Source organism: Emydura macquarii, unplaced genomic scaffold (assembly GCF_026122565.2).
Source record: "Emydura macquarii macquarii isolate MOO-44397 ecotype Brisbane River unplaced genomic scaffold, CSIRO-AGI_Emac_v2 contig_295, whole genome shotgun sequence".
Taxonomy (NCBI): domain Eukaryota; kingdom Metazoa; phylum Chordata; order Testudines; family Chelidae; genus Emydura; species Emydura macquarii.
In genome coordinates this window covers 10,071,306-10,087,848 of record NW_027130432.1, presented here as the reverse complement: position 1 = coordinate 10,087,848, position 16,543 = coordinate 10,071,306, and the positions used below count along the sequence as shown (strand labels likewise).

At 43.7% G+C, this 16,543-nt stretch overlaps 2 protein-coding genes across 5 annotated transcripts in view; both read left to right on the top strand.

Moving 5' to 3' along the window:
- The first annotated feature begins 3,198 nt into the window (after positions 1 to 3,198).
- On the top strand, positions 3,199 to 10,858 carry FBXL8 (F-box and leucine rich repeat protein 8). 4 transcript variants are annotated; one of them, XM_067551893.1, is made up of 5 exons: positions 3,199 to 3,328; positions 3,594 to 3,682; positions 5,117 to 5,233; positions 8,327 to 8,553; positions 9,873 to 10,858. In XM_067551893.1, the coding sequence occupies exons 4-5, from the start codon at positions 8,390 to 8,392 to the stop codon at positions 10,846 to 10,848; spliced, it is 1,140 nt and encodes a 379-aa protein (XP_067407994.1). In that variant the 5' UTR covers positions 3,199 to 3,328; positions 3,594 to 3,682; positions 5,117 to 5,233; positions 8,327 to 8,389; the 3' UTR covers positions 10,849 to 10,858. The 4 variants fall into 4 exon arrangements, 3 of the variants coding, with proteins under 3 accessions (XP_067407994.1, XP_067408003.1, XP_067408013.1); XM_067551902.1 differs by lacking the exon at positions 5,117 to 5,233 and having other exon boundaries at positions 8,323 to 8,553; XR_010920507.1 differs by lacking the exons at positions 8,327 to 8,553; positions 9,873 to 10,858 and having other exon boundaries at positions 5,117 to 5,386.
- A 1,943-nt stretch (positions 10,859 to 12,801) lies between these two features.
- Positions 12,802 to 16,543, top strand: part of HSF4 (heat shock transcription factor 4) — a 36,625-nt gene continuing 32,883 nt past the window's right edge. Inside the window, exon 1 of the mRNA XM_067551879.1 lies at positions 12,802 to 12,928. Coding sequence (XP_067407980.1) covers positions 12,806 to 12,928 — 123 coding nt within the window. The 5' untranslated portion in view covers positions 12,802 to 12,805. The remainder of the gene's footprint in view (positions 12,929 to 16,543) is intronic.

Genomic DNA, 16,543 nt, shown 5'->3' with positions numbered 1-16,543 from the left:
ACTCAGGCAGAGGTTATGGGTTATTGCGGGAGTGGATGAGTGAGGTTCTGTGGCTTGCAATCTGCAGGAGGTCAGACTAGATGATCATGATGATCCCTTCTGGCCTTAAATCTGAGTCTGTGAGAACTCCAGCCAGAGGCAATGACAGGATATGAGAAGGTTGTTTGCTAAGGAGGGGCTAAATTCTAACTAGGAGCCTAATCCTGTGTGTAAGACATGGCGCGCCTCTTGCAAAGTGCCTACAGCTTCCATTGTCTGGTGGTTTGAAGAGGATTAGAGGAGGCTCAGTACCTTGCAAGATCAGGCCCCTGAGTAGTCCAGTCTTTGGGTACTTGAGTGATAAGGGTAGCAGTTTCTGGCCAGCAGGTTGGCTTTTGCAGAGAACTTGCTCCTGTTAGAATAAGACTGTTAGTACAGACTGAAAAGATACAAGGGAGCACAGCAGGCGTGATACTGATCACATGGGCTAATAATGTACTGCCTGCAGCAGGATGTTCCACTTGGATATTTTCCCTTGTCCTAGATGTTATTTAAATAATGACTGCCCAAGACATCAGCTATCTAGCTGAAGATTTCACCTAGGGATTCAGTATCTCTGAAACATCTGCTAAGAGATGATAGACTTCCCTTAATTCAGGAATTCAGAGAAAGTAATCTGGTGAACAATCCTACCTCTTCCTAACTGGAATGCTTTCCTATGTGCCTGCTATATTAATATGTTCCTATTTCTCCTATAGAAATGTGCAGTATTTATTTTAAAAGCAGTGTACAAAGAACTTAGTAGCTGTCTTGATACTAAGTGCCTAGGAAAAGAGTTTAACATTATGTTGATCATTAGCATGTTTTTAAAATTACCGGTGTAGGAGATGTTCGATACTGTTACTATATTGATCTGAGGTGCACTGGAACATATAATGTTCAGGTGGCCTCACAGGATTGATTCACATCCTGCAGTGATAGTTGAACTTCAGAAGCCATGTTTACTTGTAAGTAGAACTGGTCAGAAAATTGAAGGGGGGGAGGGATTTCATGGAAAATCTTGACTTTTTGGCAAATAAAAAAATCTGAAATATTTCAGCCAAAAATTGAAAACTTTTTGTTCATCTTTTTGACAAAAAAAAAAAAAAATCAATTTTTGCGCAGAAAGCAGACACTCTCACCACCAATTTGCTTTAATCAAAATCCCAATTTTCCATCAAAAAAACAGTTTTGATGGAGAATTTTTGACCAGTCCTACTTTTAGGTATTCATTAAACTTCTTGGGATGAGATTAATGTAGGCATTGCTTAAGATAAAGTGTGCAGAAATAGAGGATGAAAAGCAGTGGTGTACTGATGGGGGTCAGTAGGGGGCCATGGCCCCGAGCACTGGCCTGGGGGAAGTGCTGGCCTGGCCCCCCTCAGAGGAGCTGCCCCCCGTTGTTGCAGGCGGCCAGGGGCCGCCGGGCTTTGACATCCCCAGCGGCTGTGCTGACCCCAGCTCAGGCCTGGCGACAGCTGAGGGCTTCCACTGAGGGGAGAGCAAGTGCCCTTCCGGCCCCTCCGCCTCCATGCTGGGCGCAACGAGGAAGCCACGGGGACCCCAGCTGCACAGGGGCCAGGCAGCCAGCCTAAAGGTGGGGCTCCAGGACAGAGCCCGTCACGCGCCCCTTGCTGCTGGGTGGCCCAGGGGTATCTGTCCGTCACTCCCACCCCCTGCCGCACTCGCTGCCCCCATAGCAGGGGGGGCAGTGAGGGAGAGCGGAAATGGGCCCGCAGAACCCTCTCCCCCCCGCAGGGCGCTGTTGCCACTGCCACCAACAGGGGTGTATGCATGTGTGCGTGCAAATGTAAGTATTGGTCCCCAGGTGCTGGAGACCCACTGTAGTATGCCACTGATGAAAAGATCTCTTAGAATGCAGTATTGGAAGTAAAACACAGAGAATACACACAGAATTTGGGGGCATCTTTTGGCTTCCAAGCCTTGAGTGCCTTATTCGTAATAGCTGACCAGGATGGTGATAGTGACCGTGAAATGCTCACGGAGATTAGAGAGGCTATAAAAATAAAAAAAATTCAATAATAATGGGGGATTTCAACTATCCCCATGTTGACTGGATACATCACCTCAGGATGGGATGCAGAGATAAAGTTTCTTAACAGGTCAAATTACTGCTTCTTGGAGCAGTCCTGGAACTCACAAAAGGAGAGGAAATTCTTGATTTAGTCCTAAGTGGAGCACAGGATATGGTCCACAAGGTGAACAGAGCTGAACCTATAGATCATTTGGAGACTGTGAATAGCAGACCAGTAATACTTCGCAGTTCTACAGCATCTGCCATCTGAGGTGCTCAAAACACTTTACAATGTAAAGCCCTGATCCTGCCAGTTACGTGTGGGCACAAAGGTGTGCCCATGCAGACCCAGTTGCATGACTGGGACCTGAACTGAGCTTCGTGTATGGGGTTGGTAAGTATTATAATCCCTATTTCACAGAGGGGGGAACTGAGGCACAGATGAGGTAAAGCCCCCGCTTTCAAAAGTGGCCACCTGTTCTGGGTGCCTCAAATTTGGACACCCTCTTTTAGAGATCTTGGTCTGATTTTTCAAAGGTGCTGAGCATCCTATTCACCCATTAACCTCAGCAGGGATTGTGGGTGCCTAGCATTTCTAGGCTTTGAAACTGTACACCCACATTTATAGGGCACTTCTGAAAATATGGGTCTAAATGGTTTAACACTGGTTAACCAGTGAGTGAGTGGCACAGCTGGATAGAGAACCCAGGAGTCCTGTGCTTTATGCATAAAAAACCAATACAGTTGGGTTCATGAATGAATGCAAACTTTAATGATCTTATTATTTCTGCCTGATAATTAAAGGAGGATTGTCAACAGGAGTGTTGGCTACAAATGACAAATGTAAACTATTTCTTTAGAGAGATCTGTTGATCAGGTAAAATTCTGTGTGAAAAGACCAGGAAAAAAAGACAATAGTTGATGTGAATGGGTCATTATTTAGTTAATCCGTAGCTTGCCACTTCCTTTTCAGAACTATAGGATGGTTTGCCCTTTTATAGGGCCTACAGCTGATGATCTCCAAGTGCTTAAGGGATACTAATTCTTATACAGCAGCCCTGGGAAGCCAGGAACACGCCAGGACCCCTGTTCTAAATTAAACTGCTTGTGCCAATGCCAGGTGAGTTCAGCTAGTCAGGAGTTAAGAGGAGGAGGCCGCTCCTTGAGAAAGAAGGCTCAGCCAGCAGAGCTTCAGCGGAATGACTGTTTCTCAGAGCAGGAAACTGAGGCATGCAGGAATTAAGTGACTTGTCCAAACAGATGCGTCAGACCCAGGTGGGTGAGGTACCGCCTTTTGTTGGTCCAGCTGCTGGCGGTGGAAGAGACAAGCTCTGGAGCTGCACGGCGCTGCTCCTCACAGGGCGGCATCGCGTTTCCTCCTGGAGTGGTGTGGGGGGGATGACTCACGGGGCTTGTGGGCGAGGACGTGTCAGGAATGTTTGATCTAAAAATAGCACTAAGCTTGCTCACTCGGTGCTGTGGGGCAAGGGACGGAATTTCCTTCCTGGCGAGCTAAAGCCCTCCCCCCTCTGAACTGCAGCAAGCTAGCTGGGGCAGCCGGAGCCGCTGGCATGGGGGCAGCTGTGCACGGTGAAGCCGAGGAGAGGAAGAAGAGTCCCACTTGAACAGGTAGGTGGCAGGCGGTGGGGGGTGCTCCTGCCCCCCTTCCCCCGCTTCCTAAGGGGTAACTAAAGCCACGGCCTTTGGGAGGAGCGTCAGAGAAGCTTAGCAGCTAAATGCTCCCTCCCGTGCAAAGATGTATTTGCCTCCCCCTCCCAGCCCCTCGCTGCTGATCGAGGGCTGGACTCACTCCACGCATGTGTGGGGCGATGCTCCCGGGCAGCCCTTGCCGGTCGCGCGCACTTGCTGGTGCGGGGCTCGCGCAGAGCTGAGCATGCGCCGGCCAGGGCAGCGCGCGGGCGGCGAGAAAAGCTGCTACGTGCTTTGCGGGCCGGCAGAGCCCCGACTCCGCCCGTGCTAAGCCCCAGCGCCTGCTGCTGGGTCTGTGCGCGCTCGCGCGGGCCTGTAGAGAGCTAGCCCTCTGATTGGCTGGACTGTAGCGGTGCTCGTCTGCGGTGCCAGCCGGGGAGCACCGGGCGCTGCCGCCCAGCAGCTGTGAGCGCTGCTGATTTAAAGCCCAGCCCAGCGGGTTAGTGGCGCCTCTCGTTAGTCACGCGGGGAGTGGGGGGAGGAAATCCTTGGGGGAGGGTTAGTGGCTGTGGGCAGCGAATCTCCAATCAGCCAGGCCAAGCCTGCCTGAGCAGAGGCAAGGAACGCCCTAGACTCCCAGTGAAAGGCCGCAAGTGACATGAGTCAGGCCCCCTCCTCCGCAGATCATGCCATGATCTAGAAAGAATAGATCTGGGGAGGTTTTTCTTTGCTTTCAGCTTTCTGAGTCTAGATGCCCCGAGATCAGCCTTTCCGGGCAGCCACGAGGGCTAGAAATGATTTTAAAAGCTGTATAGGGCAGGGGTTCTTACCTTCTTTTGCTGGGGCCCCCTTTCAAAATATTTCAGGTTGTCACGACCTTCCTGCCCCCCGGCCATGCCACCCATACCGGCATGCACGGGAGCTGACAGTTCGCAACTCTCCCCATAATAACCTGGTGACCCTGCAGGGGTCATGACCCCCAGTTTTGAGAACCCCTGTTACGGAGGAAGGGTGGTGGTGGTGGTGGTGATGATGATGAGTACTTAGGCAAGAGTTGAAATGGTGAAAGTTTATTGACTCTGAGCTAAAAGTAGGAGATCTGAGGGTGAGCTATGGCAGGCATTGTCAGAGGTAACAACAGAGAGGAAGTCTGCAGGAAACGGAAAGCAAGAAGGGAGGGGGAGCAGGAGTGCATTGCTTGGCAGTCAGTAGTGGGGTAACAGGAGGAGAGAGGTATGGCAGAATCAGACAGGATATCTTGACAAGATAGCATGGCTGCTGCAGTATTGCCACCCTCAAGCATTTTAAAAAAATCATGAGTCTGGCCTCAAAAATCACTAGTGGCTTAAAAATGATAAGATTTATTTTAAAAATACATTTTGGGTTTTTTGTCTTCTGGTTTTTAACTTTTAGGGCTAGATATTTCCCTTTGTTTACGTGAAAGCTGAACGTCTCACAAAATAATAACATGACTCCAAGAGCTAGAACATCAAGAAAAGAACCAAATATTACAAGACTCACCATAAAATTGTGAGAATTGGCAATTCTACTACTGTAATCTAAAAGAGAAATAGCCTGCAGATTTTAAAGTCCACTATTTGTTATTGAGAAAGTTGAAAATTCAAATAAAAACTTACAGCTGGCAATTTTATTTGTGTAAAAGTATAGTAGCTGGAAACAGAGCATACGCCAAGCAGGCCTGGGAAATAATCTTGCAGAGATGTACATGTGGTTTTGTTTTACATTTCAGTATATTTCCCATGTGTTCATTCTTTTGTATCATAATTTACATGGAAGCTTTATTAAATGAAAAGTTCCCATGTCAGTATGCAACACACGTACATGGAATTTATGGTTAGCATGATCATCACAATAAAATCTTTATATCAAACTGTCATCTTTTATATTAGCAACTGCAGCTAATGATTGCTGTGATTAAAATTAAACATTAGTTTATTATAACTCCTTGTTTTTAAATACACTGGATAATTCACCTTTGGGGTTAAGTTTTTCATGTTTGGGCTTTGTTCCCAAAATGCGGGTTTTATTTTCCCCAAAGTTTGAGCTAAATCCCTTCTGTGACCCTTCCGGGCTTAGGGTTGCCACCTGAAAATGCCAAGGTCAGGGCAGGCTGCAAAAAGAGAGCAGATTATCCCAGCTCTTGTGGGTGGCACTGAAGCCAGACGTCCCAACCAGCCACAAACTGTGCTTCTGATTCCCCAAACCGGTTATCAAGAAGCCAGTACACAAATACACACAGCTCCCTTTACTGCATTTCAGTCTCTGGCTCCCAATCAGCCACTAGGTCCAGTAAAGAGATCAGTTATTTAAACTCTATGCTCTTTACTAAAAAGGTTCCCTCTGTCCCCAAAGGGTCAGCCACAGTATCAGATCAATATAAGTTTGGATTTTACCCAAAATACCACACTGCCAGCCAATCCTTTAGTAACTAAAACTAAAGGTTTATTATAAAAAGAAAGGAACAAACAATAAGAGAAATGTTAAAGGATTAAAGCAAGCAGATACATACAAATGGTTTGAAAGTCCATATACATCAGGTTTCTAGAAGAATTGTGGAGTTTGCAGGCTTGTATGGTCCCTCTGGTATACATCCAGTACCTGGATGGGTCTCAGTCCTTTATTTCACAGCTTCAGTTGCAGATGACTTGGTCCAGAGGTAGATAGGTGGCTGAAGCTGAACAGGATTGAAGACAGGATGGATCCCAGGCCTCTGCCTTATATGTCCTCTGGCCCTTGCCATGCTGCTTGTGGAATTTCACAGGACCCAAAATGGAGTCCAGAGTCACATGAGCAAGTCCTGGTGACTCATCCGGTATATCCCTGGCTTCTCCCCTGGGTCCCTTGTACCTGTGAATCTCTTAATGGGCCAGTAAACAGGTTGTTGTTCTGCAACCATCCTGTCTGAGGCACTTACCCAGGCAGCACAATTTGAAATACTGATCTATCAAACATATCCATAACTTCCATTACACATATAACACAGGAACATAAACATCATCATCTTACTTAGCACATTATAGCCTTTCTAACAGTACCTGACATGGCATATCTCATATGAATTATTATGATTTTGACATACTGATGTCAAACAATATCATAAATGCTCCCCCCCAATCCAGCCAGCATGACACCGTCATCTGTTTTAAATCAGTGTAGAAAATAGTTATTTTTATTTAATGTATTTTATAAAGTTTATAGTGTTTAAAGCTGATAATGAGGGGGAAAATTACATTTTTTTAAACTTTTCACTTTTTTTCCAAAATTTTGAAATTTGGAATTCACAAAAAATTTCAGCCTGCTTCTATGTTTGCTCAAAAGGTACGAGGAAGAAAATTGGCCAAAATTTTGTCTAAATGTCCTTTTTGTATTTAAGAGCATAAGAATGGCCATACTGGGCCAATGGTCCATCTAGCCCAGTATCCTGTCTTCCGAAAGTGACCGGTGCCAGATGCTTCAGAGGGAATGAACAGAACAGGGCAATTTATCGATTTGTCCAGTCCGCGTTTCTGACAGTCAGAGATTTAGGGACACCCAGAGCATGGGGTTACATCTCTGACCATCTTGGCTAGTAGCCATTGATGGACCTATCCTCCATGAACTTATCTAATTTTTTAAACCCAGATATACTTTTGGCCTTTACAGCATCCCCAGGCTGTGTTGTGTGAAGAAATACTTCCTTTTGTTTGTTTTAAATTTAATTTAATTTAATTGGGTGACCCCTGGTTCTTGTGTTATGTGAAGGGGTCAATAACACTTTTTCTCCACACTGTTCATGATTTTGTAGACTTCTGTCATGTCTCCCTTAGTTGTCTCTTTTCTAAGCTGAACAGTCCCAGTCTTTTTAACCTCTCCTCATATGGAAGCTGTTCCATACTCCTAATATTTTTTTTTGCCCTTCTTTGTACCGTTTTGAATTCTAATCTATCTTTTTTGAGATGGGGTGACCAGAACTTCAGACAGTATTCAAGATGTGGGCGTACCATAGATTTATCTAGTGGCATTATGATATTTTCTGTCTTATTATCTATCCCTTTCCTAATAGTTCTTATCATTCTGTTAATTTTTTTTGACCACTGCTGCACATTGAGTGGGTGTTTTCAGAGAACTATCCACAATGACTCCAAGATCTCTTGAGTAATTTACACTCCATCATTTTGTACGTATAGTTGGGATTATGTTTTCCAGTGTATGTTTTCCATTTGTCAATACTGATCTTCACGTGCCATTTTGTTGCCCAGTCACCCGATTTTGTGAGATCCCTTTGTAACTCTTTGCAGTCTGCTTTGGCTGTAACTGTGTTGAGTAATTTTGTATCGTGTGCAAACTTTACCACCTCACTGTTTGTTTTGTTTCACAAATATCAAAATTTTGGTGAAATTTTCAAAATTAAGAAAAAATTCTGACCCTTCTGTAATAGCATTATATCAAACTAGGGCGACCAGATGGCAAATGTGAAATATCTGGATGGGGGTGGGGGGCAAAAGGCACCAATATAAGACACAGCCCCAAATATCAGGACTGACCCTATAAAATCAGGGCATCTGGTCACCCTACATCAAACTAGGGTTGGGTTGATATGTTTCTTTTTTCTGTAACAGGCAGTCTAGAGACTTATTTGCAGTCTGGAAGGTGGTTCTCAGTGCTGCATCCTGCTGGGTCAGAAAGATGCCTGCTCCAACATCAACATTTTGGAACTACATCCCGGAAGAAATCCTTGTCCATATATTTTACTACCTGTCTCTCCGAGATAGATACACAGCCTTCCAAGTATGCAAACATTGGGCTGCAGCTGTTTCCACTAGTTCCGTGTGGCATTTCACAGAGATCAGGTGAGAGGAGATCATTTCTAATGTTTGAAGGTGTCCGTGGAGTCAAGCATACAGCATCTCAAATAAATTTTGCTGTATAACTTATTTATCTATCACGCGGTTCTTCGTTCAACAGTGTCATTGCTGGTCACAGCTTATAGATGTGAATACGTATAAACTGTTGGAACAATTTACCAAGCATCATGGTGGATTCTCCATCACGAGCAATTTTAAAATAAAGATTGGATGTTTTTCTAAAATATCTGGCTCTAGTTGAACCTGGAATTAAGTCAGTAAAGTCTTATGGCTTGTGTTACACAGGTCAGACTAGATGATCACAATGGTCCCTTCTGGCTTTACCATCTATGAAACTCTATACATTTATAAACTACCTCAAGCACAGCCGCTACTTGTAAGTGGTAGAGGAAATAGGGTTAGACTGTTGTTGTTTTTTAAAGAAAGTGTTAAGAATCTTAAGTCAAGGAAAGGGATAGGTTGTGGCATTAGATGCGCTTTGAAAAGCGTCAAGGAGATATTTAATAATTATCATAATAGCACCTAGTTTTACAGTATCCTTATCCTCATTTTAAAGAGTGGGACACAGAGGCCCAGAAAGGAGAAGAGACTTGCCCCAGGCCACACAGCAGGTAGTGCTGGGACTAGCCCTCAGTTCTCCCGATTTCCCATCCTGTTCTCTATACACTAGGCTACGTTCAGGTGCAAAGAGAAAGCTACAGCAATCTTAGAATCCCTGTGACTGGAATGATTATCAGGGTGCTGCTGAAGCAGGGGGAATAGACAGCTGATGATCTGAGGTCTAGTGCATGAGACAGAGTGAAAAGGGAGTTTGAATGTAAGCTCTACGGGACCGGACCCCATCTCCCCACTCTGTACTTAGTGACAGAGCCCAAAAACTGACCGTATTTTTGTTGCTCTCTATTATTTGTATTATTGTAGCGCATAGTGAGCCAGCCAGAGGTCGGGACCCCGGGGCATCGGGCTCTGTACAAAAACATAGTGAGAGACAATCACTGTCCTGAAGAGCTTCTATTCTAAATAGACAAGACAGACCAGGGTTGGGAGGGGAAACAGGCAAAGGACATGGAAGTGACTTGTCCAGCATCACACCACAGGTCCATGGCTGGCTTGGGAGTAAAACCCAGGTCTCCTGACTCCCAACCCAGTGCCTGATCCTCTAAACCACGCTGCCTCCCTAATCAGTAAGTGAGAACAAACCACTAAGGCTGCGGAGAAGGTAAATAATAATAAAGGACAGTGATCCAAAGTAAAGCATTGCAGCTCCTGCAAAACAGCTAACCGTGTTTATAATGCTCTTTCAGTTGTGATTCGGAGAACGAGGAGGGTATGCCGCAAAGTTTACACCAGTTCCTGAGCCAGATCAAACACTTGAGGATTGTGTTTGATCAATCCAAGGAGATAAACCGGAAGAACGTCACCCTCATTCTAGACATGTTGGCCAGGCAGAACCACAAGCTGCAGAAGCTGTGCATCATGTGCAAAGGGGAGAACCCTTATTTCTACTCCGGCCAAGACATTCTGCAGAGCATCCGAAACGTATGCCAGAGAGAGAACCAAATAGACCTTCAGCATGTTGATCTTCGGAGAATGCCGTTCACCCTTGATGATGGGCTTGTTGGACTCATAGCCACCAGCAGCCCAAACCTCCGCAGCTTGTTCATCAACAATCGCACTCTGGTTTGCAACGTGAAGCCAGAAACCATCAGAGAGGTTCTGAGTGTATGTCCTAAATTGTCTGCCTTGGGAGTCTTCTATGCCAGCCTGTCTGATGACGTGTTTGTAGAACTGATCAAGCCAGAGAGAGGGGCTTTCACATGCTTAGATATTTTCTGTGAGCGCTTGGACAAATATATTCCAGCCATCTCTGAAGGGCTTTGGGCTGCCGTGAACCAGAAGCATCCTCAACTCTGTGTAGACCTGGAGTTTGATCACACGGTCCCTGCCTGGAAGATACCACGGATCTTAAAACCCAATATACCCGTGGGTACTTTACAACTGAATACTTTTACGTACATGGTGAGCCAGGTGAAGTTTGTGACCAGCAGTTACAGCCGGACCTTAAAGAAGCTGGTGCTCCACACCACACCCTCGGATGATTTGAACTCCTCGCTAATAGACCTGGCAAGGAAGTGTGTCAGTCTAACAGAGATTCATTGTTACTGCGTGGTTAGTCAAGGGGTGGTAGATGCCTTCCTTGTGCACTGCCCCAGTCTGAAACGATACACTCTCAAGATTACCAAAGAACGTCACCCCTGGAAACCGATAGTAGTTCAGTGATGTGCCTGTTCTAACTAGAAGCCAGTTTGGAAAAAACGTGGGGATAGACAGATTCCGAGTGAATGGAGTTCCAGAGATTTTAGGGTAATGACTCAAAAATCAGATCCCGTACGACTTACACATTCACATTCAGACACACAGGAACTTTCTTACTCCAACCCCAGCCCCAACAGCTGTAGAAAGCACAATTCTCATGCTTTGCTGTAGAAACTGAGTGTTTGGACTTAAAGATGATCTGCAAAGGATTTTAAAGAAATTGACTTGTGCTTTTTTGTTTCTTTATTACATATAAAGAAAGCATGATATTTATAGGGTTTTCCACCTGGTTTTTTATTTAACTTAGAAATGGCTCAGGAATGTTGTGTTTGCTGTTCCTGGGTTATTCTGGAGGACCTCTGGGATTATTATTATTTATTTATGTAACATTTACATTGTGATAGTATCCACAAGAGAACCAGGTTGGAGCCACATAATATTAGGTGCTGTCTAATGCCCTAAATGAAGGGGTGAGGTTGTTGAATTGTTAACAAAGGCTCTATTTATCCAAAATGTTAATTAGTCATTTAAGTTAAAAAGGTGTTAGCAAAAATGTATAAAACTCTTTGGTTTTTGAACAGTCTCAAAAGCCCATTCTCGTCTTGCTATCTCAGTGTTCCTTTTCTTGGCTCTTGTACCACGCCTTCACTAGCTCTCTATTCAGTAAACCTTCCATCTTAGACAAGACCTGAATTTCTAATGTAAAATAAAGGCAAGGAAAAAACCCTTAAAATAGTAAAGTTGTAGCTAATTAAATTGCCTTGCTGATCATTCTTTTACTTGCTCTGAAATATGGTTTCCAGATGTTCATTTGAGTATCTCATGCAAAAGACCCAAAGAAAATAATTTCTGAGCTAACTGTGCCTTCACTGCCCCACTGGCATCACTTTGGAAAATCAGTGGTGCTAATGACACTCATGTTCTCCTCGCTCGTTTCACAAGGTGTTGTTGGGTGTGTTTATCAGTCTAATGGTGAATATTAGAGAGAGAGAGAGAGAGAGAGATTTTTAAAGCTTGATTTGGTTTAAAATGATCCTGGGCTCTGATTACATTGTAATCAAGTCCCCAGGAAACAACACACAGTGGATTGTGTTAACGTAACAAATGAAGAGCAAGATTATGGTGCTTTTACTTACCCTGGTGAGCAACAAGTCGTGTCCCATGGAAGCCAATGCGTGCCCTCACACGAGTAAGTGCTCACCAACATGAATAAGGACTCCAGCATCTGGGCAAAACGAATCCAGCTGCTCATAACTAGCATTAGGTGAAACGCCTAGAGTAATAATTAAAGCAGATCATGGCGTCTGGGGCCTATCTATTTTCATCATCCATTTTCACCCCTCCAGAGCTGTTTATCCAAAGCTTGTTGAACTCTGGGGAGTCAGGTAACGTGGGGCTTAGCTTTGGTTTTGCGCAGCGTGACTAAAGTTTTGCACACTTTAAACCAGCCTTGTTTTTTGCACATCTGTGGCTGCCAACATTCAGAACAAGGAGCCTGCTAACTAATGTTTAAACTCCATACCTTCACAATCCAGTGTCACTGCTTCCTGGCATCCTGCAAACATGCCAGCCAGGTGTTTTTTGTTTTTTTTTCAGTCCATTCCAGCGATTTTCTAACCTCCCAGCCTAAGGTGCACAGCGTGTGTTCTCTTTGCATGACGCTGCATGTTTATTCACAGCATTGTGAGATTGGCTGCAGTGCATTTTAATTCTGTGCATTGTTCTCTGGGGCTGGTGATGCTATTGCATTGTGCTGAGTTTTTAAGAGTGCAAACAGCACTGCTGATGTGATTCAGTGGGGGCCTACTCTCAGCTGGACCTGGATAAAACTAAATGGTTCTGTCTCCCTCTGATCCACATGCACAGCGAGACAGGCTTATTGAAAGATATGGAATTAGTGTAACTAAAACACTGACAAACTATGCAGGATTCACCCAGTTCCCTGGCAATGGATGGATATTCCAGTAATGTGCCAGCATTCCTGACTAAACTGTGGACGCTGGTGGAAGATCCTGAAACAAACCATCTTATCTGCTGGAGCACTGTAAGTACAGCTGATACAGGAGGTCACTTAAATGGGACAGCAGGACAGAAACGTGTCTAAAAAGCATCTAAAAGATGATATTCCACAGCATTTATCGAGCATTTTACATTCGCTGGTTAGCTGAAAAAGACTGAATGTTCTTTAGAGACAGTTTTATAGACACATTGAATATTATGCTTCTTTGTGTTAGAGAGGCCAAGATTTTCCAGAGTGACTAATGATTTTTTTTGAGGGTGGGGGGGTCTTGATTTTTTGGTGTCCAGCTTGAGACACCTTAATTGGGCCTGATTTTCAGAAAGTGATAACTGCCAACCCTGCTTTAAGGGGTCTCAAATTGGGCTCCCAAATTATTAGTCACTTTTACTAAACTCTGGTCAAGATGTTCCAAGCACTTGAACTAATTTGTATAGTGGTCAAGGTGCCATGCATTTCTGTTGGCAGTTCGTCTGTTTCTGTTTTTAATAGTTTTGTTGATTTGTTTTATTTCTGTGCTGGTTTCTTTCTGTTTGTCATTTAGGACTTTTAAATGCTAAGTGCAATTAAATACTAACGTTTGATTCTGTAGCATTTTGAAATCCTCTTGTGCACTTGACTTTATCAACAGTTGCAACAAATAATGACACGATTTATTTTTCAGCAGTGAATTAGCCAATATGTTGTATTTATAAACTCATTTTCCAAAAAAGGAACTATAATTAAAGCAGATTTAAAAAAAAAAATGTTGATGCCAGTCTCTTTGTCATGTGTTTAGCCACTGAAACGTAGTTCAGCATAGTTTGCGTTCAGAATGAATGAGATGGGATGGAAGCTGCATTTCTGTCTCTAAACAGAAAGTTATATTTCATTCATTCACCACCACATGAAGCCTGTGTTTTAGGCCCGTTTTCTTATCTCATTTTATCATGGGGTTTATATATAATTCACTTTAAAGAAGGGGAGAAATGATCCTGGGGAGAAAATTTTAATCTATAAATAATGCCTTTTTCTTTTCACTTTTTTTATAATTTTCCTGATCCCCTTGCATATGGTGCATTATTATTATTTTTGATATTCCCCCATTCCTTTCGAGCCCACATATTGTATATTACTGTGACATCAGAGTGCTGAATCTGTGATATCACAATCCATGTCAATGACTAGAGCCTGTAAGGGTATCAATAAGATTTTAAATAGAGTGTATTTAATTAAGCAGTATGAGTAAGTGAAATCTAAATTTTCACCTATGCATAGGTGAGCAAATTCTGTCTTCTGCCAACCTATTTGTTAAGTATCGACAGAAGTTATGAATTATTTTTGTCTTATGGATTATTAGCATTTTCATTTTGTCTACTCCTTATTCATGGTGCCTGATGTCTCTCTGAAGTCACATGGTATTGCTTCTGCTCCTTAATTGAATAGCAAGGGGAATAAGTTATGGTGAATAGCGAATATACTTGTCCATACTTGAATACTGTTATATTTGAAAAAAGGGAAGCTGTTTCTCAAATATTTGTCTGAACAAATAACCATTTATATAAATATTTGCAAATGAGAATAATAATGAGATCAAACTTGGCTCAGCAGAACAGCCAGACAGAATTTGATTGCGTATTTCCTAACATGCATTTTTTTGCAGTATTGAATCAGCTCTAATTATGACTAAACTGCAATAGCAAATGGAAGAAGCTGGGTTGAGAGGCCCCATTCAGACACCGAGATTTGCCACAGCAGCAATGAAATCATAATGAATATGACTAGCATAGTAGGGTTTGTCAGTCATCCTTAAGTGACAATATGTAGTGTATAAGAAAATAATGTAACGTCTCTTTAAATCTCTTGTGAGCCCTCTAGTGGTGTTCACTGTGTTCTGTGTTTTAGAAGTTGCCAAAAACTAGTCCAACCAGCAGAATGTCTGTAGAGAGGCCTTGTGTGTCAGTAAAAATGGTTATTTGGGTCTGCATATTATTATTGTGTAAAGAACAAAAGCCCCAATAATGACTGTTAAATAATAATATTCTATTGAAAATAGATTTGGCTGTGAAAAGGAAGCCCATATTATACCATTAATACACAGCAGTGGAAACACAGCAGCCATATCAGCACAAAGGACTGTGTGTGGATTGCTTTCACAGCAGCGACTACAAGTCCATTCTCTGTGTTTTAGACTTTCCCCATCTTCATTGCATGGATACCATTGGTGGCTTCTCTAAGGTTGTCTTGAAGCATAATCTAAACAAAGTATATGGGGGCATGGCCATCTAGGGGTAAATGCCATAGAATCATGTAACTATAGGGCTGGAAGGGACCTCAATAGCTCATCATGGGCTGAAACAGAACCGAGTAAACCTGTTTGTCTGAATAATGGGTCATTTCACCCTCTCTGTTGTAGTGCTATGCTTCTAGCCCACCCCCAAAATTGTGTTTGATCAGCCTAACGCGTGGGTCTGGTGTAGAAATGAGGACAAGAATAATGCAGACATGTTTATGAAAATGTGTTCCCCAGTTGGAAAACAGTCCAGCCAATGCAGCATAAAAATGTTCAGCATCCTTCCTTCTATCCAACATCCAACCTCCTGATAGAACAGGACTGTAGGATGTGACATTCCCCATTTGCCAAATGGTGAACACCTTGTCAAAGACCAGCCTGGCCAGCCTAGCCCAGTTAGTGGCCCTGCCTCTCAGGGTATGCAATCAGAGGTGTAACCGTGCCACATATAGACATACCTCAGCTCGCTTTGATCTAGCTAGCCTGAATAACAAGAGCAGTGAAGCTGCAGCAGCACAGGCTATAGAAGACTGCCTCTAATGCTGGGTACGTACTCGAGTGATTAACTCATGCCACTATGGCTTCATTGCTGTTGGATTCAAGCTCGCTAGCTCAAAGGTAGCCTGGGCATGGCTACATGTGCTGCTGTCACACTTCTGACCGTAGTGTAGATATCAGAACTTTACTGGGAGGCAGCGCACCCACTTCTCGTAAAACGTAGAAATGCAGGGTTGGAAGGGTCCTCAAGAGGTCACCTACTCCAGCCCCTGCATGCTGAGACAGGTCCAAGTAAACCTAGACCATCCCTGACAGGTGTTTGTCCAGCTTGTTCTTAATAACCTCCAATGGTGGTGATTCCCAGGCTCCCTTGGAAGCCTATTCCCTTCTAATTAGAGTTTTTCTTAGTATCGAATATAAACCTCCCTTGCTGCAGATTAAGCCCATTACTTCTTGTCCTACCTGCAAGGGACATGGAGAACAATTGATCCCCATCCTCTTTATAACAGCCCTTAACATATTTGAAGACTTGTTCTCAACCCAGCCTCCTCTCCCCCTCCCCCCAGTCATCTCAAGAGTAAGCATATCCAGTTTTTTTAACCTTTCCTCACAGGGTTAGATTTTCTAACCTTTTATCATGTTTGTTGCTTTCCTCTGGCCTCTGTGCAATTTGTCCACTTCTTCTTTTGTAAAGTGTAGGAACACTCCTGTTAATACAGCGCAGAACAAGATTAGCCTTTTCGCAGCTGTATCACATTGTTGATTGATCTTTAATTTATGATCCCCTATAAGCCCCGCATCCTTTCTGGACAGCCAGTTCTTCCACATTTTGTAGTTGCACATGTGATTTTTTCCTTCCTAAATACAGTACT